At 41.8% G+C, this 27,509-nt stretch overlaps 1 protein-coding gene across 17 annotated transcripts in view; it reads left to right on the top strand.

The window, feature by feature from the left end:
- Positions 1 to 287: 287 nt before the first annotated feature.
- The window catches only part of KIF16B (kinesin family member 16B), a 321,124-nt gene continuing 293,902 nt past the window's right edge, over positions 288 to 27,509 (top strand). For 14 of the 17 annotated variants that reach the window (XM_058287593.2, XM_058287592.2, XM_058287584.2 and 11 more), the window contains exon 1: positions 295 to 453. In XM_058287593.2, the coding sequence (XP_058143576.1) occupies positions 407 to 453 (47 nt within the window). In that variant the 5' untranslated portion in view covers positions 295 to 406. Of the gene's footprint in view, positions 454 to 27,509 lie in introns of all 17 variants that reach the window. The other 3 variants (XM_058287591.2, XM_058287585.2, XM_058287590.2) reach the window with 1 other exon arrangement.

The following is a 27,509-nucleotide window of genomic DNA, read 5'->3' as shown; positions in this document are numbered from 1 at the left end:
ATCGCCTTTTCTCTCCCCCCACTCCAGTGTGCATAAGGATGAACCCTAGAAGTCCTGACATCACTCCGTCCCAGGTTGGCTCTGGGTCCCCAGGGCCCATAGCGCTGCTCCGCCCGACTTCTCAACCTCGGGCGGCGGCGCCTGCTGGCCTGCCCCGGGCCCGCCCCCTCCGCGCCTCCCGGCCGTCGCTAAAGCCCGGCGTGCGGAGCCGCGGACCCGGGCTGCGCTGGGCATGCTCAGTGGCCTGGCCGGTGGGGCCGCTCCGGGGCGCCGGGGCCCGGCGGGAGCCGAGGGGCGGGGGCTGACAGGGAAGTGGGCGGGAGTCGCGCGCCGAGTCGCGGGAGTCGCCGGCGGCCTCCGGGCGCCGGGCAGGTGGCAGCCCGTGCGGGCCGGGCCGGGATGAGCGATGGCATCGGTCAAGGTGGCCGTGAGGGTCCGGCCCATGAATCGCAGGTGAGTGGGCCGCCCGCACTCTCCGCTGGTCGCACCCGCACCTCCCGGCTCCCCTCAGGGACAGCCTGGACTGGACCTAAGTGTCCTGGGCGGGGCCCCGGCTACTGGGCCCTGGCTGCGGCCTTTGTGGCCCTGGAGGACTTTGTGCTTTGCTTCCCTGACGGGGACCCTGGGGGTGAAGGTTCACGAGGCCACGGAGAAGATTCCCACAAACTTTCCCCATCCCATTAAGTTGAGGAGGTCCGCTGGTTTCCCGTTTCGGAAGCACCAAGCAACCACTTCCTTGAAGGGAGAAAGTCCTCTGGGGAAAGGTGGAAGTGGTGATGGGGCACCGCGAGCCTGCCGGGGGCACCCCTCGTTTGTACCAGGTCAGAAGTTCTCTAAGTGTTAACGATTTTACTTTTTAATCGCTTGATAAGAGGTGATTTCGGTTCCCTGAATGTGGACCCTACCCTGTGATCAGTAACTTGACAGTTCTGAACCTCATGTTCAAGGGTGAATGGGAAAACTTTGACCAAGTTTTGACGCCCGGGGAAAAAAAAGTCAAGGACACTTGAGTGCACGCCTTTGAAATGTGCTGATGCTGAGAGGAGCAGGACGGCTTGTAAACACGTTGAGACCTTAGTATTGTTATGTATTTCTAAAGAGTAATACTTTTCAGAATGATTTGACTCTTCATTTACTGAACGTTATTGGCGCTTCCTTTTCAGTGACCTCTTTTATAACTGGTTTAGAAAGATGGTTGAGAAAAGTTACTTTTTCAGTTGGATTAACACTGAAGGATGACGTGGATCTAAATGCTGTGGCTTCTGAGTTGACAGGCCGGGTTCACACATGGTCATTTATTTTTATTGGGGTCTCAGTGAGTTGCTGGACATTTGACCTGCCATGTGGTCAAACGCCTCAACCTTACCACTTTGTGAAGGTCAGTGTTTGGTGGTTCTGCCCCAGTTGTGGCACGAGAAGGTCATAAAATCAAGAGATAGCCAGAACTAGATTCTTTGACTTGTTGGAATCAGATAGACAAATAAGGAGTCGTTACGCTGGTTTGTAATCTTCAGAAAGCAGTGCTTTTAGAAATAAGTGCTTTTGTGATTTTCAACTTCTTTCCGAAATTGTTTAGGGAAGGAGTTTGACTTTTTTTTTTTTGTAGACCCTAAGAGAATATGTGTATTCAATCATTACAAGATAAAGACTCCATTTAGATGATTTAAAAATATTTTTTTAAAAAAATTATGTTTCCATGTGTAGAGGTTCTTTTACTTCTTTGGAATAATATGAACACATGCTAGAAGGTAGCACTGGTTAACTTTAGAAAGCATTTTACTAAACGCCTACCAAATGCACAGCATTGTGCTGCGCGCTACCTGGGGGACAAGGAGAGAGGCCTGGTGAATGTCTTCTAGGAATCGTCTGGTATGGGAGGTTCTACATCTCGGCATGACTCTCATAAATGTAGGGCTGGCTGTGAGGGGTGCTGAGAGTACACTGCCTTGCCAGTGCAGGCCTGGGGCTCAGAGTATATGGAGGGATGACAGGAAGCAAGTCTGGAATGCAAGTACTTGGAGGAGGTAGATTGACGTGATGCTGTTGTGCTCGCAGTGGAGAATTCTGGTAGCACCAGGATTGGAGAAAGAGGCAGGAAAGCAGTGGTCTAGGCTGGAGGTGGAAGTGGGAAGGCCAGATCGCTACACTAGCACACTTGACAGGATTTGGCAGCTGACTGGATGGGAAGGTAGAGGAGGGGTAAGGGCGTAGGATCATTAGGGTTAAAAACTTGAGGCAGCAGGAGAGGTTTGGGGACGGAGAATGGGCGAAGTTGGTGAGCTCGCTGTTGGATGTGTAGAGACCTATGAAATGTAATAGCTGTTAGGTAAGCACAAGGCCCAGCATAGAGCGAGGCTGTGAGTGTGCTGACCCAGGTCGTTACCTGAAGTGCAGGAAGGACATTCATCTCTCTACGGATGGTGAGAACCTGGGTTTAGGCCTCAGGTGATTCGAATATTGGTATTTGAAAAGCTTTTGCCCATAGTTGATAGCTGAATAAATATAAGGTGAGCAGAAAAGACAACTAGGAGTTGGACACTGGAATCTTCTCCTTAGGATTCGAGAGAGAAGATTGGCTTGCAGGTCATGTAGGAGAAACAGCACAGAAGGAGGTGGTGGTTGGTGATGTCAGATGTTACTGAGATGGTGCCCCGTTGATAAGAACAAGACAGGTCTTGGAGACAAGAGCGTTGGTGGACTTCCAAAGAGCAGCTTCAAAGAGAGTCGATGATCCAGTAGTTGCAGCGAATTAAGAAGAGGGAGACAAATCGCCAACCAAAAATACTTGACCTAATTCATATAAGGAAAGAAATGCTAATTATAATAGCATTAAGAAACCGCTTTTTACCAGTGAGATTGGTAAATATTAAATGAACATCAAATGCTAGTAACAGGCACTTCATACTGGGCTCTGGTAGCATAAAGAATTGAAACCTCCAAAACTGTCATATTGGGAAATTTGACAGTAACTGTCAAAATTGGAAATTTATGAAACCTTTTATCTGGCCATTTCATTTCTAGAAAACTATATGTATTTTATTCCTACCTACCAAGATAAAAGTATAAGATATTTGTTGCACCATTGTTTGTAACAACAAAAAATCATAATGACCCAAATGTACATAGATGGGGGATTTGTTAAGTAAGTAATGGCCCATTCATTTGGTGGAATGTTGTGCACGTTTAGAAAGAATGTGTTGATTTGAAGAGTTCCCAGACAGGGGATTAAGTGAGAAAAGCAAGATATCCACACATATACACATCTAGTATAGTAGAGTTATGTGTGTGTCTAAAAAGTGTATATACACACATGGCTGTACTTGTATAGAAGTAGTCATAAGAAACTTAACAGTGGTATTTCTAGGGAGGGGGACTGATGAAGAATATGTTAGAGGAAGAGAGAAGCCTTTTTTTTTCCTTACTGTTTGAATTTTTACTCTGCTTGTGCATAGTTTTATAAATAAAAACTTGTTTAACTTTAAAAGTTACTTTACAAAGTCATTGGCATTGGTGGAAGAAGTTTCAGCTGGTTGTGGGAGAGGATTGAAGGAAGTTGTTAAAATATTTTAATAATAATTGGAGTCGAGAAGATTTGGGAAAAGGGGCAGCAGCCAACCTGAAAGAACAGCCTAGAGTGATTGGGAAATGATGACGCCTGTTGCAGCCATCTTCCTATGGGATGGTGGCGAGGAGGGTGATGGGACACTAAGTTGGACTGTGTTTCTGAGCGAGGAACCAAACGTAACCGGTTGTCCCAGTAAGGAATACCCAGTGCTTTGGTTCAGGGCACGTTGTGATGTGCTGATTTTTTTTTTTATTGCGTTGTGGCTTTTGGTTGTGTGACAGAAATAATAGTGCCAAATGCAAAAGAGCAATTATGTTGCATCATAATAGTTGCTACCTTTATGGAAATTTTGCTGTGTGCCAGACTCTGCCAAGAGGGTGTCAGGTACAAAAATCTCATTTAATCTTTGCAACTCTTAGGAGGAGGTAGAGACTGTTAGTCTTTGCCATTTTACAGATTGGGGAGCATAGAGTCCTTGCCCAAAGTCAATTTCTTAGAGAAGTCACGGTCACAGCTGTCTTTTTTTTTTTTTAAAGGAGGTACCAGGGATTCCACCCAGACCTCCCACATGGGAAGCAGGAGCTCAGCCACTGAGCAAATCCACTCCCCATGTCCTTTTTCAAGTGTGTTCAAAGTGAGCAGAAACTTAAGTTTGTTCATGATTTTTATGGGTCAGTCTAACATTTATGTATTCTCTCTGTAGAATTTTTTCTATGTGGAGTCTTCCATGATTCTTATGACTAGTTTTTTTTCTTTTTTTATACAGTTTTATAGAATCTAATTTTTTTTCCTCTGAAGAGACAACAAAATAAAAATTGTTGACTAATGTGTCTGTTTACATTGGCGTAACTTTTCTTTTTTGTGTGTAGATTTTCTTGAAAATTCTAGGTGCTTCTTCAGGGGCCGGCTGTCCTGTTCCATTGATCTACCAGTCTTCATGGGGTCTGGTCTGAAGGAAGAATGCCTAGGTTCAAATCCCAGCTCTGTCATTTACGAACTGGAAACATTTGAGGAGAGACTTAATTGTTCTAAGGCTTGGTTTTTGCGTCTATACAATGGAGGTGATAATTGTATATACTCTATATGATTGTCTTAGGCAAGAGTCCCCCCAAAAATGTTTTTTTACTCACTTAAGAAACACATTTAAATTGCAGCCCTGTAGATATTGTAAAGGATTCATAAAGTGTTTATTCTTGTTACATACAATTCTTTCATTTTCTATACTCTTGTGTTCTATTCTTTCATTTTAAAAATGCTAAATTGATTTCAAGGCCCTCTAATGAATTGCACTGGACAGTTTGGAAAACACTGGAGTAAAGTTTAAAAGAGATCACGCATGTAGGTGTAACCCTCCACGCAGTGCCTGGCATATGGCAAGGGTTCCATAAAGGCTGATTGTTGTTATTACTATTATTTTTATAATTTGATTTTTGTGACTTTTTTTCAAAATCAAATGTTTCCAAAAATATTTTACTGAAAAATATTTACTAACTGCTGGCAATGTGCTTTCTTATATGCTGAGGCAAGGCCACACCATTCCTTTTGTTTCTGACGGTTCTTAGCCTCTCTTTTTGATTAGCCTCTCAGGTAGAATTCATTGTCATTTCTATGACGTTCACAACAGAAGAAGAAGAAAACAACTACCAGTGGTATTTTTTTTTTTAATTCAAACTTTTTTCAAGTTAAAAAAAAAATAACAGACAAAAGGCAGCTTAACAAGTTTTGGAAGCATTACGCCAAGAAAAGTTCTGTACAAGCACTTTAATCTCATTTAATCCAAAAAGCAAACTCAGTTGTTCCTCCAGTGCTCAGAAAGATACACAGATAACTGCAGATTGGTTAAGTGATGTGACCAAGGTCTCCTTGTTAATGAAGAAAATGGGAAAGAGAAAAAAAAATGATTAATTATGCTCATATCTCATAAAACTAAATCCCATAATCTTTTTATTTTTTATTAATATAATAACTTCTTTGCCTTTACTACAAAAACATTACAATATTATTGTTAACTATAGTCTATACATTGCATTAGTTGTATTTTTCCCACTACCACCATATTTTTAACACCTTGTAGAACATTCCTGTGTTTGTATTATTAACCACAATCCTCATCTAGCACCAAAATTCATGTTATACATTCCCTGTATTATCCTCCAGCTGTCCTCCAACTAACATTAACCTCCCTAGACTATTTGTTTCAGCCACAATCACATCCATAAATCAACAGTGTTTGTTAACTCATTATCATGTGCTACTATCAACTGCATCCATTACCACATATTTACAATTGACCTTATTAAGCATTCTACATACTCCAGCATCAGCTCCCCCTTCTCAGCCCACATTGTCTCCCACTAACCCACGCTCCATAGTCCAGCTCCATGAGTTTACTCATCGTCTTTAGCTCATATCAGTGAGACCATACAGTATTCGTCTTTGTATGTCTGACTTATTTCACTCAACATAATGTCCTCACGGTTTTGCCATGTAGCATTATGCTTCCCCAAATGATTTTTTTTTAACAGCTGAATAATATTCCAACATATGACTATACCACCTCTTGTTTATCCATCAGGTGACAGACACTTAGGTTGTTTCCATCTTTTCGCATTTGTGAATAATGCTGCTGTGAACATGGGTGTGCAAATGCCTGTTTGCTTCCCTGTTTTCAGTTCTTGTGAATATATTCCTAGTAGTGGGATTGCCGAATCATACAGCAGTTCTTTTTTTTTTTTCAAAAGATTTATTTATTTATTTATTTTTCTCCCCTCCCACCCTGGTCGTCTGTTCTCTGTGTCTATTTGCTGCGTCTTCTTTGTCGCTTCTGTTGTTGTCAGTGGCACTGGAATCTGTGTGTTTCTTTTTGTTGTGTCATCCTGCTGTGTCAGCTCTCCGTGTGGGCGGCGCCATTCCTGGGCAGGCTGCACTTTCTTTCGCGCTGGGCGGTTCTCCTTACGGGGTGCACTCCTTGCGCGTGGGGCTCCCCTACGCAGGGACACCCCTGCGTGGCAGGGCACTACTTGCGTGCATCAGCACTGTGCATGGGCCAGCTCCACACGGGTCAAGGAGGCCCGGGGTTTGAACCGCAGACTTCCCATGTGGTAGACGGATGCCCTAACCACTGGGCCAAGTCCGCCGCCACAGCGGTTTTATATTTATATTTAGCTTCCCAAGGAACTGCCAAACTGACTTCCACAGAGGCTGCACTGTTCTACATTCCCACCAGTAGTGAAGACGTGTTTCTATTTCTCCACATCCTCTCCAGCATTTATAGTTTTTTGGAATTCCATTAAAAATTTTATTGAAGTATGTTATCCTTACATGAACAATCATAAACAGCAAGTGTATAGTAAAAGTCGTGAACTTAGAAAGTTTTTTGGTTTTTTAATGACTATTCTGTATGATGTGAAATGATATGTTATTATAGTTTTGATCTGCATTTCCCTAATAGCAATGTTAAACATCTTTTTATGTGCCTTTTTGCCAGGGGTATTTTGACTGAGGTTGATGTTTTTAGAGCGTATGTCTTCCTATTTCCTGAGCAAGGTAGTATCAAAGGCAAAATAGTTGGTGTATAGTTTTTTGGGTCTGTCATCCTGATGACAGACATGTCTTACTTAGTAAGGGTGGAAAGCATTCGCTGAAACCCTGCCATGTACCAGGCAGTGTGCTCATTTCTTGAGCCCAGTGGCTTTGTCTCCTCCTCCCACCCACTGCCGGAGTTAGTTCTTTTTCTCCCCATGTTAGTGAGGGGAGACTGAGACCCCTCAGCTAATAATGCTGGGCTGAGCTGCCTCCCCTCCCTCCAGAGTCCTTTAGATGGTGACTTGTTGCCTCTTGGTTCACTGATGACCATGCCCTTGGCCTCAAGGGAGTGCTGGTCCCCTGGCAGAGCAGGTGCACTGGAGAACTCCGGTAGTCACCCTGGAATCCATTTGAGCTACGTGCTGCTGGAGATGGAGCCTGAGAAGAGCCGCTAGGGGATTTTAGAGACTCGGGGAACGATCTCTTAGAGGGGGTGGCGTTTGAATTGAGCCCAAGGGGAATTACCAGAAACCGTTTAGAAAGTTTCTGCTAAGGGCTCTCTGCAGGCTGCAAAGGCATCATCACCCTGTTCTCCAGATGAGGAACCAGGGCTCAGAGCCTGAAGCAGCCTGCCCTAGGACACAGCTGCAATGATGTGGAGCTTGGATTTGAACCCAAGACTGTCTTACTCTAAATTCCTGTAGCCCCTTTGTTAAACAGAGGCTTAGATAAGGGGAGGGCAGGGGGTGGCTGGGAAGTAGGGAGGTGTATAGTTTATCAGGATTTTAGACTAATTGGAAGCTCTCCATTAGAATTGGTTGAGAGGCAGGTAGGTGTGGTATTGTGAGGGCTTTTCTTTGTTAAGCCTGGGAGTTTGGACTTTTATTTTCCAAACTTGTGCTGGCCAGCCAGTATGGCAGCCATTTGGCCACATGTGACTATTTGAATTAAAATGAAGTAAAATAAAAAATTTAGTCGCACTAGTCACAGTTCAGATGCTCAGTAGCTGCATAGTGAACAGTGCAGATATAGAACATGTCCATTGTGGTGGAAAGCTCTCTTGGACAGTAAGACAGAACCATGTTTCAATCCCACTTTTGCCACTTCCCTACTTTGTGCCTTGGCACTTAACTGCTCTGAGCTCCAGTGTCTGCATCTGTAAGATGGAGATATTCACAGGACCTCCCCATTGGCCTGCCATGGTGATTGGATGAGGCAACACTTGCTAACAGTTGCTGGGCTTTTAAAATATTGGGTGTTAGTAATAGGCCCTGGGAACTACTGCTGGTTTTAAAACAGGGTTGTCATTTGCCAATTATTGTTCTCATTTGGCAATTGTGTATTTACTGTTCACCAAGCACTGTGCTAAGTACCTTTTATGTACTATTATCCAACTGACTTTCCTGCCACTACTTGATGATATGAGACCCTGAGGCTCAGGGAAGTGTGTTGGAGTGGGCAGACACCGGTGCAGGACGAACATAAAGGGAATTGAAATGTGACTTGTGACGATTTGATTCTGCATTGGGTTGGAGCTTAAATAGGAAGGGGCATAGTCAAGGAACAAAACTTACCACCAAAACCATGAAGAAGTTTTCATTGTATTTTCTGAAAATAATGTATAAACATTAAAAAAAAAAAAAAGTGTGCTATGCATGGAGTGTACCGAAGAAATCAAATCACAAATCACTCATAATTCCACCATCCAGAGATAACTACTCTTAAACTTTTGGTGCATTTGGATCCATCTTTTTTCCCCTCCAGGTAGGAACCTAATCTGCACTGCTTTATAGCCTGTGTTTTGTGCTTTCAAGAGACCTTCTGAAGACCAGTCAGGAGGACCCAGGGAGTCTGAGGATCAAAGATGACCCTAGTGTTTGGGGCCTTGTTTGCTCTTTCCCAAAGCCAGAGATGCTGAAGGGCCTGGTGGGGTGGAGGCCTGGTGCCGAGGTGAGTTATTTCGGGGTGCAGGTGGAAGAGCCAGGCCCTGGGAACTCAGGTGCGCATTTGGAGGCCATCCCTTGAAGGTGGTGGCTGATGCTGCGGAAGTGAGCGTTGTCTCTGGGGAAGACCGCAGTAAAGGAAAAAGAACAAGTGGGAACAGCAGTCTGGTGAGGACCACAGTACTTCACTGGTGGCCTCGGACAAATCGATTGCACTCTTTAAGGCTAAGTTTCTATTTCTTTTCATAATACAGTGATTCCCAATGTGAAAGCCCAACGTAATGTCTGTAACTAGCAGTACTATTATGTGGCTTTGAAAGGGGTTTAAAGGGAAAGTCTAAGGTCATGTATATTACCAAAAGGAAAGATAAAAAATGTAGCATGGAACTATATAGCATAGAAAGACTGCATGTGAAATATGAATGTGTGTAAAATTGCATATATAAGACTGTCTTTGAAATTGAACAAAAATATGTCAACACTACAATATTTAATATCAGACCAAAAAAATATTATACTAAGTAAAAGAAACCAGACACAAAGTAATATATTTTGTATGATTCTCTTTATATAAAATGTAACTATAAATCAATTTATAAAGATGAAGTTAGACTAGTGGTTATGTAGGTCTGGGGAAGGACTGCTAAGGGGTGTGGAGTTTTCCTTTTTGGAGTAATGAAATTGTTCTAAAATTTTTTATGGTGATGAATACACAATATTGTGATTATACTAAAAGCCATTGATTATACACTTTGGATAAATTGTGTGGTATATGAATATATCTCAATAAAACTGCTTAAATAAATGATTGTCCCAAAATAGCCAGAAATAGCAACTATGTAGAGCAGGGGAAGCATAGAGAGATCGAGGGATGAAAAATCTTCTTGTTAGTTTGTTTTTGTTTATTGTTATTATTATTGAAATAATGAAAATGCTCTAATGATGATTGAGGTGATGAATACACAACTGTGTGATTATACCAAATAGCACTGATTGTACACTTTGGTTGAATTGTGTGCTTTATTAATATATATCATTAAAATTGATTTGTTAAAAAAAGATTTATTCAAAATGTCAAAACGAAACAAAAACAAAAACAAACACAAACATTGATGTCTCAAAGTGTGGTCGAGGGACAACTGAGGATCTCAAGACCCTTTAGGGCAGGAGTTCTTAACCTTTTTTTGTTCCATGGATCCCTTTGGCAGTCAGGTGAAAACCACGGACCCCTTACTAAGTCTACACTACACTGTGTATTATTTAATAAATACATCACACCCTCACCAACACGTCCCCACAAGAATAATGTTTTTTTGAATTTCAGTTCAAGCTCACAGACCCCTTGTTAAGAATCCCTGCTTTAGGGGATTGGCAAAGTCAACACCACTGTCACAAAAATACTGAGCTGTTATTTGCGTTTTTTGCTCTCAGTCTCTTCACCAGCATACAGTGGAGTTTGCCAGAGGTGCCGGATGAGTCATGCTGTCCTGCCTCTGTGTACTGTGCATTCTCATGTTTAAAATATGTTTTAATTTCTAATACAGTAACTATCAATAGAGATATTCAACATTAATAGAAGCTCTTTGGGCTCCTCAGTAATTTTTAAGAGTTTTGTAAAAGGATCCTGAGGCCCCATTTGGGAACTGTAAAATACTACTACCTATGCTGTTGAGAGCATTAGATGAGATAGTGTATGCCAAGTGTTGAGCACATGGGACAGTCTTTCAGTACACAATAATAGTAATAGCTACTATTATTTTTATAATCATCATTGTTACTAACAGCCACACTAAGGAAGCTGGAGTGGAGGAACAGTGGAGAGAGAAGGGCTGTGAGAGAGGAAGGAGGAGAAGACAAGAGTAAACTGTTGTATACTACAGGGGGGCTGGAGGCTCTCTAGCCTGGGAGTCACCAGCCTCAGAGGCTGCATGGGCTGGAGATAGACACACGCTGGCTGGGTCTGGCGATGGTGCCTCGTGTCTCTGGAGAGGAGGGGTGGAAGCTGGGCCGTGCTTGCAAGAGGCTGGGAGGTGAGTAGGCACGAGGGGCTGGAGGCAGCACCTGACTGCCCATTCTGCTAACGGAGGCAGGCAAGGAAGGGAGAAGGCGGTTTCTGCACACCTGTGCAGCGTTTTGCTTCTGTAATGCAATCTTTTCAAGCCTCATTGGAGGCTCACAGCCTGGCTGCGGGCCCAGCCCTCACCTGGGCTTTTGCAAACCAGGCTCCCCAGGGAAGAGGTGTTTGGTTTTGTTTTAAAGAAGAAAATAGGGCAGGTGGGGAATTAGGAAGTTGGAGGAAAAAGGCTAAGAGGGGAAGGGAGTGAGGTAGGAGATGTCTAGAAAGAGAAGAGCGCAGGTATCTTGGGTGGGGAGGGGCACAGTGATGATGCTTCTAGGGGATTCCTTAGGGAAGGTTGCCTCTGCTGCTGACGTGCAGGGTAGGGAGCGCTCGGAAGCTTTTTGTCTTTCTTTTAGCTGGACTTGACAAGTAAAGTGAAACAAGTGACCAGTGGTGGTTTTTCATGTATAATATTTAAAAATACTTTAATGAATGTAATATACTTAGACAATGTGTAAGTTGAGTTAGCTTAAAAAATACTCTTTGGTGACTTAAGAGTATTTACTAAACATAATTTTGTATTAAATGGCTTTATTTCAAACATGGAGAAATGTGTGTGTGTGAGCATCTCTGTGTGTTAGAGCCAAAACAGTGAGAGGAGGGAGGGGGAGAGGGGAAGGGAGAGAGGGAGGGATCCATGATAATTTTTCTAAATTATTTCTATAGATTTTGCAGTTTTGGGGATGCAGCCTTACTAACGCTTGCTTTGTGAAAGAGAATATGTTAATTATAGCTGCACCTTCATCTTGGGAGGAGAATGTGATAATCTGTGTTATAACACACAGCTCCTTCCTGAGGAGTGGGAGCCTCTGGTTTATTTCTGTGGCTTGGACTGCCTTCTCAGGAGCTCAAGTTCTCGAGGCAGTCAAGAGAAAAATCATTCATGAGCAAGTGCTCATAGTTCCTGAGGCTTCAGCCCACTGATTCCCATCAAGACAGCAGGGGCAGGCAGTTTTCCCTCACTCTTGCTGACTCCCAGGCTCTGCGTTTGTGTTTCCTGATCTGTCTCTTTCCAAATACATTCATTATTCATTGCTCCTGCTCAGTAGAGGGGAAATAGCTGTTTCTGTGACCAGAAATCCATCTATTTATAGACACTTGGGGTAAATTTAAATGGTATTTGTAGAATTTAATGTAAATTGCGGAAGTTGGTGCTTTCAATGTAATGATGTTGAGAACTGTGCTAAATCTTATGTCTTCATCATTTAACTTAATTAGATAGAGCCTGTAGGGGTTAATATTGTTAGCTCCATTTTATAGATGAAGAAACTGAGGATCAGGAAAGGATCAGGCCTTGGCTCAAAATATCACTTCTTCAAAGAAGTCTTTATCATAAAACTCTGATTTTGGCTCCATAGCACTCACCATTATCAGAATTTGTGAGTGCGTGTGCATGTGTTCTGTTTGCTTGTTTATTTTATGTTGTTCCCCATAAATGTAAAGTCCATGAGAACTAGTACCTTGCCCATGTTCATGGCTCTTTCCCTAGAGCCTGGAACACTGCTTGGCAGAAATGGGTACTCAGAAAGTATTGGTTGTGTTAATAACTGCCCTCCCCTCCATCTCCTTTTGCACTTTGTGGAGTCTCATGAGGAATTAGGAATCTGTAGGCTCAGCATCTATAGGGTGTCTCACATTGTTTGCTGTGGTGAGGAAAGGGAATCCTGATGATCATCATTCTTTTGGGAGCTAGGAGGGAGGGAGAGATAGAGAAGGTTGAGGAAGAGCCTAGGAAGGAATGGCAGCTTCAGTTCTTTCACTGTGTATTAAATTAATTACACGTAAATTGCACATTTTATGTGCCTTATGTTTATTTCAGAAGGTTAGAGAATTGGAAGTACAATGCTCTCACTGTGTTTAAATGACACATAGTTTATGGGACAGAATAATCTCTTGTCTCTTTCCTCACAAAGTTTTTTTTTAAAATATTTTATTTTGAAATAATTTTAGACTTGCAGTAAAGTTGCAAAATAGGTACAGAGTGGTCCCATATTTTCTTCAGCCAGCTTCCCCTAATGTTAGCATCTTACATAAAATATGGTACAATGATCAAAACCAAGAGTTAACACTGGTACAATGCTATTAACTAAACTCCAGATTTTATTCAGATTTTCTGACCCAGGATCCTATCCAGGATACCACAATGCATTTAATTGCCTTGTCTCCTTAGTCTCTTCTGGTCTGTGTTGGGGAGAAGTGGTATATTTAACCCATACTATATGATCAATGCATATTGATATTTTCTACTCTCTATTAATTCATTTAAAAAAATTAAAAGGTTGTCAATCAATAAATTAATTTTCTGATCTGTAGTCTGAAAAACAACAATTTGTAGAGATACATTACCCAGAACAGAAGTTGACAAATATGATTTTGTTACATGAGAACATTGAAATTAGGATGTAGTTAGAGTGAAATCAATTCAGTTTTTTCTGTACATCCAAAGTGTAAATAAAACTTAGAGAATTTGGAACTTTTAAGAGTTTGAGTTTCTCAACGGTTCCATTGTGGGTTGCTTCTTCTCCTGAGGCTGCTTTCCTGGGCTCTGGTGGCCTCATGGTCTCTCACATGGTTACACCTGCTGACTCTTATTTGCAGGGTCTTATTGACAGAGTCTGAGCTATCACAGTGCTTCTGCTTGGGCGTTTTCCTTGGGGCACAGGTACATGAGCTCCTTCTGAGTGGGACTTAACCCTCAGGGAACTCTCAAGAGAAAATGATTGGAGGTGATGGAAACTAGCTCAAAAGTGAAAAAGACTTGGAGAGGTAAAGCTTTTAAAAATAGATTTTGGTCTGTTTTCTTCCTTTTCCTGTAGGTGGAATCTACTTGATCAGGTAGAAGGGGAATTGTGGGAAATATGTTAGTCACCATGGGCTGTTGCTTAAATATGAAGGCACTGTTTTTAAAAAAATAATTTTTTTAAACTTTTTATTTTGAGATATTTACAAAATGTTGCAAAAATAATAACAGTTTTCATATACCTTTCACCCAACTTCCCCAAAGGTTATCTATCATCTTATGTAATCATAATATAATTATTAAAACCTGGAAAGTAATATTAATATAATACCATTCACTGATTTGTAGACTTTATTCAGATTTCTTACATTGTCCCAATAATGTCTTTTTTTCTGGTTCAGGCCCCAGTCCAAAATCATAGGATACATTTAATTTTTATGGAAAACTTCTTATTCTTAATTAAACTTCTCCTGTTATTGGGACCAACCTTGATTGTGCTGATATGAAATTAAGGGTAAGAATAGATAATGTTTCCCCCAGAATATCTCTGCCCATTAAAAAAAAATTAAGCTGTTAACTTTGAGCTGTTAAGACCTCTGTTGATCAGTTGTTCAGGTCACATGCCAAATGAAGAGGGGCTGTGGGGGACCTTTAATCCTTACGGGGCCAAAAGTGCTGGAGTTCAGAGTGAGTCGGGGGAAGGCAAGTCTCAGTGGTGTGTCAGTCACTGGTCTGCTGCAGCAGGTTCCTTTTAATCTGTGGTCCAGGGGCCACAAACTCAATGTGAACAGGGGCCAGGCAGGCCTGAAGTAACTCCACCAGAGACCCTGAGCAGACTAGAGGAGAACTAGCAGCTGATCCTCACTCTTAGGGTCAGGAGCGTGAGGAGGTATGGAGAGGACCTTGCCAGCTTTTCTAATAAGCTTGCCCCCCATTTTAGTGGCTTAACACTAATGTCACCAAAGAAGTTTATGTTTGTTCATGTAAGCAGGCCAGTATGTATCGTTCCTGGTCAGCAGGTGGCTTTTCTGACATCTTGTGGAGCCTCTCCTCTCTGGGGCTCACAGTCGTCCCTCTCCAGCCAGTGGAAGGGAACCAGAGGATGGAGAATGCACTCCTCTTTCTTGATAAGCTTGGTATGGAAAACCCACACATCGCGAATGCTCACCTTCCATGGGTGGGAACTGGTCACACAGCCACACCAGCGTGCAGGGCAGGCTGGGAAGTTCCTGGGTGGGCATCATTTTAAGCACTGGGGTGCCAGTGCCATTGTCCCTGCCCTCAGGAAGTTCAGCCTAACGATTGTTGTAGAGACATTTATTTTTCCCTTAAGTTTGCTAGCGTTTACCTCATGTAATTTGGGGATTCCTCATTAGGTGCATATACATTTATGATGGTTATTTCTTCCTGGTGAACTGCCCCTATTATTAATATATAATGTCCATCCTTGACTCTAAAACAGCTTTGCTTTTAAAGTCTTTTTCACCTGATGAAGATATAGCTACTCCAGCTTTTTTTTGGTTAGTGCATGCATGGAGTATCTTTTTCCAGCCCTTTACTTTCAGTCTATTTGTATCTTTATGTCTAAGGTGAGTCTCTTGTAGACAGCATAGAGGTGGCTCATATTTTCTTATCCATTCTGCCCTTCTGTCTTTTGACTGGGGAATTTAATCCATTAACATTCAGTGTTATTACTGTAAAGGCAGTTCTTACTTCACCCATATTGGCCTTTGGGTTTTATCTGTTGTAGCTTATTTTCACCACTCCTTTTACATGGCCCCCTTTCTTTTATTCTTTTGTGACATTTGCGATTCAGCAATAGCTAATGAATCCTGGATAAGTCTGATATGTTTGCTGTACCATCTTCTTTAGTCTTTGGAGCATGTTTGTAGTTATTGATTTGCCATTTCTTATCCATTCATTCAGCAATCATTAAGTTCTTTCTGCATGTGAGAAACTGTGCTTTCTTCTTGTGTGAACTTTTTTCTTGAGGGTGGTCTTTGAGTTTTGGCCTGAATAAATCAGTTTGGTGTCTTTGGGGATTTCACTGCTCTGTAATCCCAACTTTTGCACCATATTTTATACACTGAAAGGTACAATAGAGGCGTGAATGTGAAAGGATGGATGTGTCAAATAGTCATAGGGTAGCACCCTGGCATTATCAATGACTGCCTGCATGTTTTTTCAAAGAACGCTTTAGTCTTCTGGTCTCTTCTTTCCTCATCTATATAATGGAGATAGTACCTTATTTGTAGGGGTATTTTGAGGTTTTAAGGAATTAATGGCTGAAAAGTGCTTGGCAGAGAATAGGCACGATCAGTGGTAACTATTATAATTTTGTCTTTACCTCATAGGATTTTACATGAGAATTGTGGTGTGGAGCAGAATCCTAAAATAAGTCAATAATTAATGGGCGAAGTCTACTAGTCACCAAGATGAGGTTCATTCATATAGATAATGTTTTAGTTAGCTAAGGGATGCCATGGCAGTATACCATAAATGGGTTAGCTTTTACAAAGGGGATTATTAATTTATGAGCTTACAGCTCTGAGGCTGTGAGAATGCTCAAATCAAGGATTCCTCAGGTGATGCTTTTCTCTCAGAGGACCAGCTGCTGGTGATCTTGAGTTCCTCTTCTATATGTCAAGACATGGCGAGCCACATGGTGACATCCGCTCATTTCTCCCCTCTCTTCTTTCTTCCCAGCCTTGTTGCCTTCAGCTTCTGTTTCAGTGACTTCCTCTGAGTTTCTGTGTTCTGTTGGTTCCAGCCTCTGCCTCCTGGGGCCTTCTCTTTTAGCTTCTGGGTTTTTTTCCCTCTGTTTCTATAGCCTCTGTTCTCTGTATATTCATCCCCTTTATTAAAGAACTCCAGTAAAATAATTAATACCCACCTTGAGCTATGCCTTACTGACTGTAATCTAATCAAATGGCCCTTAACTGAAATAATTTAATCAAAGCGTCCTACCTACAATAGGTTCACACCCAGACCTACAATAGGTTCACACCCAGAGGGGTGGATTCATTTAAAAGCATAATTTTCTGGCATTCACAGAAGACTCAAACTACCACAGATAATACAGTAAATGGAGAAAGAAAGATCATTAGGAGTTCAAGTCTACAGACAAGGCATGATGGGGGAAGTTGAGCATTAAGGTCTTAATGGGCTTAGCTTTGTGAAGAGTAGATGGTTTCCTGGTGACCTCATTGTCTGTCTTTTTATTGAGCCCCTTTTTTGGCCAGAGAACAAAGGACTGATCCTTACTTTCAGGTAGCTCATGGTCTAAGGGGAGCAATGGAAACAGAGAAAGGCTGTTAAGTTCTCTAACCTGATGAGGTACTGATGGAGTATTCAAGGCACAACAACCTGATGGCAGTGGTATGTTTTAGTTTGCCATATGGCTGCTGATGGAAAGTACCAGAAATTGGTTGTTTTTTATAATGTGGATTTTATTAGGGAAAGTGTTACAAGTTACAAGGCTGTGAAATGTCCAAATCAAGGCACTTTTCTCACCAAAGTCCGCTACTGGTGATATTGGCATCCTGCCACATGGTAAGGCAAGATGGTCTGCTCGTCTGTCTCCCCTTTCTCCTTGTGCTTAGCTGTGGGTGATCAGTCATCTCTCTGTCTTGTCTCCTTGAGCCTCTCGGGGCTTTTCTTCTTGAGCTCAGGTGTGGGTGATCAGGCATCTCTCCTGGGTATCTCTGTCTTTCTCCAGCTATAGGCATACCTGGAGTCTTCTCTCTCTCTCTCCACTCTCCTTTCTCTCAGATGGCAGGATCAAAATGGTGGTTTCCTTTTGCTATGTCTTTCTGTGTGTTCTAAGTTTATAAAGACCCAGTAAGTGGGTGTAGACCCAACCTGAGTCATGCCTCATTGATGTAGCCCAGTCAAAGCAATCTAATCAAGTGATCTAATCAGTGTCCTTGGCAGAATTCAATCAAAGAGTCTCCCACCTACAGGAATGGATTAGTTAAAAAACATTATCTTTTCTGGTATTCATGAAAGGAGATCTTCAAACTGTCACAGTGAGGGTGTTGAGTGGGTAGGGTGAAATATCCTAGAGAGAACCATGACTGAGAGTAGGATTCTGCAGGATGAATTAGCCAAGCAAACAAAGTGGGCAAAACATTTTAAGCAGAGACACACAGAAAACTTATACAAACTGCTAGAGTGTGATTAAGGAGCTATTATAGTTTTGTCTTGTACCTCATAGGATTTTACATTAAGTACAAGATGTGGCTGAAACTTCTCTGATCAGTGATGAGGGTGGGGGCATGAAGAGGTGGAAGGTCTAGATTCGGGGGGAGACTTGTTTAACCATTTATGGAGATTGTATTTTATTATTGTTTCTTCTTATCCATTCCTCTTTAACGTTGAATTGATCCTATAGGAGATGGAGCCATTTTATGAATAGGTATAATAAGAGTTTTGCATATAAGAAAGCCAGGAGGTGAGACTGCTAGCTGCCAATTCTGTTTGGGTTGTCACTATGAGACTGGGCAGAAAGAGAGAAACTAGTTCATTACTGTGGTGGTGGATCCACCCACCCAGCTACTCAAAGGCTCATAAACATCCCCTCATTCCCCTTTCCTCCATTTACCCATCCTTCCCACCCACTCATCCTCCCAACAAACCAGCCATCCATCCACCATTTATTAAGTTCTGCTCTGTTCCAGGCTCTGTGCCAGGTGCTTGGGATATTTTGGTAAGCAAAGCCAGCCACATTCCAGCTCTTCTGGAATTTATAGTCTAGTTGTAGAGATTATGAAAATTCAGCAAATGGGTGTATACTTGGAGGCAGAAGGAAGTGGTCCCAAAGAAAAGGAAAAATCTTCTATGAGAAGTATAACAGAGGCTGGGAGAGGGGCCTGGAAGTCTTCCTGGAGGAAGGAAATTCCTAGCCAAATTCTGAAGGATTCAAGAAGTAGTTACCAGGTGGGATTGACAATGAGTGACAGGAGGGGGACTGGGGAGGAGGGATGGGGGCAACTCCCAGGTGCCTGGAGGGATGGGTTGCTTATACAATATATAGCCAATTTCTAAAACAATCCAGAATGAGCAGTCTTCACTATACTAAAAAGGGCTGGAGAGATCCAGTGCGAGAAGTTGGTTTCAAGTCAGGGATGTTTTCCAGTGGTTCTGGCTCTTTCTCATGTAATGGTTTCCCAAAGTTGTTTCTTTCCCTTCACTGACCACTGCTTCTCTCAGCCTCTTGTGCACAGCAGACCTCAGTGTAACTCTCAAGAGGTTGAGCGATCGATTGATTTTGTCATCAATCAATTACCTAGTGTGTGCCAGGCCTTGTGTTGGACCAATAGTTCTCAAGTTTTTTGGTTTTGGGACTCTGTATACTCTTAAACATTATTGAGGACCCCAACGACCTTTTGGTTTATTTTTTTTTGTGGGTTCTATCAATCTATATTTACCATACTAGAAGTTGAAACTGAAAATTCATTTTTAAAACATGGGAATGTGTAAGGACACATTCCTTAGCCATCAGAGTGATAACATCAACACATGTCATGTAGCTTCTGGAAAATACCACTGTGAGAGAATGAGAGTGAAAAAGGCAAATAATGCCTGGTCTTATAATGAAAATAGCTTTGACCATACAGGACTCTTCCCTCTACCCTCCCAAAAAACAGGAACAACAATGAAAAAAACCTTTAAAACTCTCTGGGCTGGATGTTGGGGATACAGTGGTGTCAAGCTAGACACAAGTTTCACCTTTGTTGTATTAGGTCCTAGGAGGTTATGGGAGCCTGTGGTCAGGGCTGCAGGGTCTAATCTAGACCTGGGCATCTGGGAATGTACTTGGAAGGAGAGACATCTCAGCTAAGACTTGAAGTAGAGTTTAGCCAGGGAAAGACCGGTCTGTGGATAGAGGGAACAGTATTTGGGAAGCCCAGACGCCTCATTTGAGGAACTGAGAGAATGAAGTTCATGGTGGCTGCATGTTAATATTGCATTAGCTAGACTGATACCCACAGTTTGATTTCTCTGTGTGGCTTCAGCGTGATATGATTTTACCCATTGTTTATTTTCAGAGGCACACTCAGCCATTCTCAGGCCCCTTTTCTGTGTGACTTGCAGGAATTGAAGTTTATAGTCTAGTTGTAGAGAGCTACTTCACACTGGAGTTAGAGAGCTGCTTTCCTCAGGTGCTGCACTGGGTCTGTCAGGCTTTGGAAACGCAAATGGAGCAGAGCCATGAAACCTGAGGGAGGCTCCCAGGAAGCATGAGTGTGCCAGAGAAAGGAGGCTGAATTCAAAAGCATGGTTAATCACAAAACAACTGAAGGGCGACACTTGAGAGCCAGGGACTGGAGCTAGACAGAAGGAGAATTGCACATTTGATGTCATCGTGTTATCATAAGATGAGGCTTCTGGGCCTCACACAACGCGAGCCAGTACACTGTGAGCTAGCTCAGCCCCCTTATTCCCTCCTCCTTTGAAATGAGGGCCAAATGAGAGGTGCAGCTATTATGCCGGGTGCAACTGGGGACTTGCTCAGCTGGGCCACAGAAATGAGGCCAAACCTGTTTGGCGCTGTCTCTGTTTTATTGCGGATAACACTTGTGATATCAGAGGGCTTTCTTAATGCAGGCCCTTCTGACTTGATAACAAGATTATTTCTCTTGTTTCTGCCTGTAAATTGTGGTACTGTATTCAATTTCAGGTATGTGGGATGAATTCTTGAGTTTTGAGAGCCTGCTTATTTTGCCCTGCGTCATAGCTGTGGAGAATGGCAGCTTCATGCTTCAAAAGCTGCACACCTGGAGGGCATCAGGATGTGAAAATATTGTCCTGGAGTCAGAAGGAATGAAAATTAGGGAGGTGTAGCCCACACTGAAAGGACAGAAAGAAATGAGAAAGAGTCCCTCACTGATGGTTTCTTTAATAAATCCTAAATAAGAAATTAGAAAACCATAACAAATCAAATCTTATTAGTCCCTAGCTGGGTTAAATAATATTTTGTTTTGATAAAAGTAAGTTTGATTATTCCCATCACATCAATAAGCATTTTCATTGTTCTGTCTCTTAGAGGCACCATGGGTGGGGGAATAGAATAAAATCCAACGGAAAGGACATGATGGTAGCTTGAGGAGCTATAGCCAGATCCTTTAAATTTGCTGCCAATTAGTCATTTCAAAAACTTTCTTACTGCTAGAGGTGTAATTTCTTAGGGGTCTCAACTTGCAGATCCAGGGGAGCCAGGCAGGGGGCTGGGTGCCTGAGCAGTGGGTAACAGGCTGTGGGGGTTGCAGCCTGTAAGATCACCCCCATTCCTGGGGATGGTTTGCCCTCAGCTTCCCCCACTGTGACTGTTTCAAGAAAAGTTGGAAATCAAATTCTATGTAAAATTTGATTTTTAAATTATTGGCAATTAAAGATATTTTAGAATACGGCGTGCACCAGTCCTAGCCCCTGGGCTGCCGTTTTAAAACTTCTGCTTTAGAATAAATGTCTATAAATCCTTGTCCTTTATTTGCTTTTCTTTATTGACTTTGGGCAAATTTGCTTACTGCTTTCCTGCAATATTAGTATTTCCAATATTTGAAGGAGGTTTTATCTTTGAGTGGTCTTTGCTTGTCTCCCCTGTTGTGCCACAGGCATCCTTGAATTTCACTTAACACTTAGAGGTTTTGGTCTCTTCCTGGTAACCCTGAAGACCAGGAAAGTGGGGGCTACTGGGACAATGGATGTAGCTGGAAACTTGGGCCTTCCAAAGCTTCTGTGTACCGCCTAGTGATACCAGGGACTGCAGTTTGTGTTTAAACTTTGCATTTACTGCATGTTTTTGGGTCTGTGCTCTGAAGCTTGCAGCACTCCCTGAAATTGGTAGAATCACCCTCATTTTTAGACTGGTAAGTAGGCTTTGAGGTTGTCAGAGGTTTGTCAGTAAGAAATCCAGGACCTGAGCCTGGCTCCTGGCACTCTGAAAGCCTCAAGTTCTGCCACTGTGGTGCATGAAGGCCCATTCTTCTTCTTTTTCTCTGTAGCAGGCAATGCTGTTTGATAACATTTTACCCACAGCAGGAACTTCTTTCAAAATTGAAGTCAGTGCTCTCAAACCCTGCTGCTGCTTGTTCACCTAATTTTATGTAATAATAATTTGTTGTAATTTCAACCAAGTTCACAGCATCTTCACCAGGCATAGATTCCATCTCAAGAAACTACTTTCTTTGCTCATTTATAAAAAGTAATTCCTTATCCATACAAGTTTTGTCATGAGATGGCAGTAATTCAGTCACATCTTCAGGTTTCATTTCTAATTCTAGTTCTCTTGCTCTTTCCACCACATCTAGAGTTACTTCCTCCATGGAAGTCTTAAATCCCTTGAAGTCTTCCATGAGAGTTGAAATCAACTTCTTTCAGACTCTAGTCAATGTTGATATTTTTACTTCCTCCCATGAATCACAAATGTTTTTAATGGAATTTCCAGAAGGCTTTCAGTTGACTTTGCCCAGAAACATCAAAGGAATCACTATCAATGGCAGCTATACAGCCTTACAAAGTGTATATTCTAAATAATAAGACTTGACAGTCAAGATGACTCCTTGATCTATGGGCTGCAGAATGGATGTTTTGTTGGCAGGCACGAAAACAACATTAATCTCATTGTATATCTCCATCAGAGCTCTTGGGTAACCAGGTGCATTGTCAATGAGCAGTACTGTTTTGAAAGGAATCTTTTTTTACTGAGCAGTAGGTCTCAACAGTGGGCTTAGAATATTCAGATAGGCTGTCATCCAGGCTTTGCTGTTCCATTTATAGAGCATAGGCAGAGTAGATTCAGCATAATTCTTAACTGGCCTAGGATTTTTGGACTAGTAAATGATCATCAAATGCAACTGAAAGTCACCAGCTTCATTAGCCCCTAACAAGAGAATCAGCCTGATCTTTGAAGCTTGAAGTCAGGCATTACTTCTCTCTAGTTAGGAAAGTCCTGGATGGCATCTTCTTTCAATAGAAGGCTTTGGTGGTTTGGAACTATAGGTACCCCAGAAAACTATTTTCTTAAAGCTAATTTATCGCTATGAGTATGGGCCCTTTGTAAGTAGCGCCTTCTGATGCGGTTACTTCAGTTAGGGTGGGCATTAATCCTCTTATTGGAGTCATTTATAAATGGAATGAATATATATATATATATATAAAGAAAGCCATGGAAGCAAGAAACTAAAATCATTGAAATCTAGAAGAGAAGGGAGAGACCAGCAGATGCCTCCATATGCCTTGCCATGTGGCAGAGGACCCAAGGGTTGCCAGCAGCCAGTCTTTAGGAAGAAAGCATCCCTTTGATGATGCTTGATTTGGACATTTTCACAGCCTTAATTTGTAAAGTAATAAATTCCTGTTGTTTAAGCCCACACATTTCATGGCGTCTGTGCTGAAAATCTATTGTTTAGGGTAGCCACCTTCATCAGCTATCTTAGCTAGATCTTCTGGATACCTTGCTTCAGCTTCTACGTTAGCATTTGCTGTGTCACCATGTATTTTGGATGTCATGGAGAGGACTTCTTTCCTCAAACCTAATGAACCAATCTATGCTAACTTCAAACTTTTCTTCTGCAGCTTCTTTACCTCTCTCAGTCATCGTAGAATTGAAGAGAGTTAGGTCCTTGCTTTGGAGTAGGCTTTGGCTTAAGGGACTGTTGTGGCCGATTTGATTTTCTGTCTAAACTACTAAGCAAAAGTGGTTTGTTTTGCCTGATGCACTTCATAATGACCAATTCTTGAGACATAGGGGTTTCAAAGAGAAAAATAATTTTTTGCCAGTGCATAGCAAGGAGAACAGATAGCTTAACCTAAAATCTATCTCTCTGATTTTGAGTTTTGAGTTTTTATGGATTCAGACAGGGGAGGGTAGAGTGGTTACTATCACAATAGTAGGTATATACACAAGGGTGAGGCCAGTCTAGAATGACCATAAACAAGGTGAAACCAGTTTAGAATAATCACAATAGCAGGTATATGCAAGGGTGAGGCTGGACTAGCCAGTTTCAGTAATTTCAGGTATTAACTTTTGGCTATTCTATATTATACAGTAAAAATAAGAAAAGCACCTATAATGATTTAGAAATCATAATTGTGTGTTTTTTTGTTTTTTTTTGAGGTACTGGGGATGGGAATTGAACCCAGGACCCTCCATGTGCGAAGCAGGCACTCAACCACTTGAGCCATATCTGCTCCCCACTTGTTCATTCTTAACCCTGAGTTATAATTCCTTCCTTTTGTTTTGTTCATTTCCCTCAATGTTTTTAGGTGACAACAGTTCTAAGTTCTTCATGCTGTGAATAGGGTTATCGAAATAATGGAGTAGAGGAATGAAACTGGTTGTCATTCTTAAAAATAACCTCTGGGTTTCAGGGCTTATTTGGCAAAGAAACAATCTGGAAGCTTTAAGTCTCTAAAAAGTAAACTTAACAAGTAAATTGAAAATTAAATGTTTAAATAAAAGGAGTAAAACTGTGTTACACTAGGGAAATAATTTTTATAGTTTTCCTTTTTTAGATAGTGTCCAGACTATTCACCAGGGTTTTCAGAAACACTATTGCTTGGGGCTTTGCTTACTGTGCCAGTTGTGCTGTTTGGCTGAAACCTGCATAAACGTGACCTCCAGAATGACCTCCTGATTCTCTTTGAAATCTCTTAGCCACTGAAACTTCGTTTTATTTCTTTTCCCACTTTTGGTCATGTCCCACAGAGCCAGGGCAGCGCTCATCCCTGGGAGTTGTATCATGTCCCACGTTGCCAGGAAAATCTCTGTAAGTCATGTCCCATGTAGGGGAAGAAGGTATTATTTGCAGAGTTTGGTTTAGAGAGAGGCCAATCTGAGTAACCGAGAAGAATTTCAGGGGTGATGCTTAGGCATTAATTATGGTTACGTTTAGCTTCGTCATTACAGAAATAAGTTTTGTGAGTGCAAGCCTCAAGACTGAGGGCTCGGCTTATTAGCACATTTCCTTTTATTAGGCAGGGTTCATGTAGTTCAGTGTTTTTTTCCCCTACAGGTTTTTTTTGCAGAGTTTTACAGTTTCAGTAAATTGGGAGCCCTTATTACTTGAGAGACTAGTAGGAAGTTTAATAGTTATATACTTTTCCCCTAGTCCCTCAACTGACTTTGCGAATACCTTTCTACCATATGCCCAAAACACTTTGAAAGGCACCAGGGTATTATGTTGATTCTGTACAGAATATCACAATTGCATTCCCTGTTTTCTAGGCTATTTAAATAAACCAACCAGACAAGTTAAATTAGATAGCATGCCACAGGAATTTAAATAGTTTTCTTGACAAAATAAATCTCTCTTTGTTGGTCTCCATAGAGATTAAAGTTTAAAATACCAATAATATTACCTTTTTTTTTTTTTTTTTTTTTAACCTCATTCTGATTTACCTTATTCCAGGACTTCTTAATCTTCTTGTTCCATGGATCCCTCTGCCAGTCAGGTGAAAACCACAGACCCCTTACTAAGTCCACACTATTCTGTTTATTATTTAATAAACATATCACACCCGCACCAACACGTCCCCACAAGAATGTTTTTTCAAATTTCAATTCAAGCTCACAGACCCCTTGTTGAGAAACTCCCTGCCTTAGTCTTTAACTAGACTAGCCCTATTTACTTTTTAATTAAAGTCAGAGTCTTTCTTTAGCTTCTTTTATTAAGGTCTTTTTTTTAGAATTAATGCTACTTCTTCATCACCTTTAGAACTGGTAAACTTTAGCTCTGAGTTTCAGGTGTCATCCAGACACTGAAAATTCTAGGGAGCTGTTTTAGTTTTCCAAAGGGCTGCCAATACAAAGTACCAGAAATCTATTGGCTTTTTTTTTTTTTTTAAAGATTTATTTATTTATTTATTTCTCTCCTCTTCCCTCCCCCCACCCCACCCCGGTTGTCTGTTTTTTGTGTCTATTTGCTGCGTTTTCTTTGTCCGCTTCTGTTGTTGTCAGCGGCATGGGAATCTGTGTCTCTTTTTGTTGCGTCATCTTGCTGTGTCAGCTCTCCGTGTGCAAGTCGCCATTCCTGGGCAGGCTGCACTTTCTTTCGCGCTGGGCGGCTCTCCTTATGGGGCGCACTCCTTGCGTGTGGGGCTCCCCAGTGCTGGGACACTGCTGCATGGCAGGGCACTCCTTGCGCGCATCAGCACTGCACATGGGCCAGCTGCACACGGGTCAAGGAGGCCCGGGGTTTGAACCGCAGACCTCCCATGTGGCAGATGGACGCCCTAACCACTGGGCCAAGTCCGCTTCCCTCTATTAGCTTTTATAAAGGGTATTTATTTTGGGTAAAAGCCCACAGTTCCAAGGTCGTGAAAAGTCCAACTCAGTGCACCATAAGAGGTCCTTTCTCAGCAAAGTGTGTTTATCCTGGCATTGTTGCCACATGGTGAAGCAAGATGGCCACCAGTCGCTGCGAAGATCTCCTCCTTCCCCTCAGTAATCTATAGTCTCTTGGGGCTCAGCTGTGAGCAGCAAGTCATAGGGCTAGTGTCTTTCTGCACCGCCTCCATCAGCAGTCTTGGCTGTTTTGCTCTCTTGCCAAGTTCAGCTGTAAGCCCTCAGGCATGTAGCAGATAGAGCTGCTCTGTGGGCCAGCCTCTTGGGGACTTTGTGCTTAAGCAGTCCCCTCTCTCACATTGCAGATCAAGTATGCCGGCTCCCTTTCTCTTCTGTCTAAGTCTCTGTGTCTCCCTTTATGTCAGATCCAGCATACCCCACAGACGTAATGCAGTCAAATGGGTCTCACAACCACAGGAATGGATTAGTTTAAAACACAATGTTTCTCTTTTTGGGATCCATAAAATAAATTTAAACTGCCACAGGAGCATATTAGGTCAGGGGTTCTTAACGAAGGGTCTGTGAACTTGAATTGAAATTCGAAAAAACATTATTCTTGTGGGAATGTGTTGGTGTGGGTGTGATGCATTTACTGAATACTACACAGTATACTGTGGACTTAGTAAGAGGTCCATGGTTTTCACCTGACTGGCAAAGGGGTCCGTGGAACAAAATGGTTAAGAACCCTTGTATTAGGGTATACATAAAGAGTAAACCATCTCAGGATTTAGAAATAACAATTAAAGCTGGGGAATAAATGTCACTGCTGCAAGAGTATACAATCTAGGCCCTGATTTCCTTGTGAGTATTTTAAATAAAATTGAAAAAACAAAAACATTTGACAGTTTATATTGTGGTCATTAACCCCAGACCACAAACATTTTGTTTTGTTTTACTGTTATACTTTTACCAGGATTATGTTAATCAACAGGTAGAACATAACTTATAGACGTGCCTTGCTTCTTTTTTTAAGTCCCTTTTTGCTGAAGATGATTTCTTTTAGAGAAACATCACAGCAGAACAGTGTAACTGATAGGGAAATTTGGTTATTTTCATGACATGTAACATTCTTCTAAATATAACTAAAACATAACCGACAATACCATACTCAAAACAGTTCAGTGTCAGGACATCATGTGGATGGTGAGAACATAAAGTCTTTAAGAATTTTATACAATCCTTAAATATATAAATAACATTTTACTTATACTGATTTAACCAACAGAAGATTAGAAGATTTCCTTCAGTTTTAAAACACATATTTTATA

The sequence above is a fragment of the Dasypus novemcinctus genome, chromosome 24, assembly GCF_030445035.2.
Source record: "Dasypus novemcinctus isolate mDasNov1 chromosome 24, mDasNov1.1.hap2, whole genome shotgun sequence".
NCBI lineage: Eukaryota > Metazoa > Chordata > Mammalia > Cingulata > Dasypodidae > Dasypus > Dasypus novemcinctus.
This window is presented reverse-complemented; position numbering and strand designations above follow the sequence as displayed.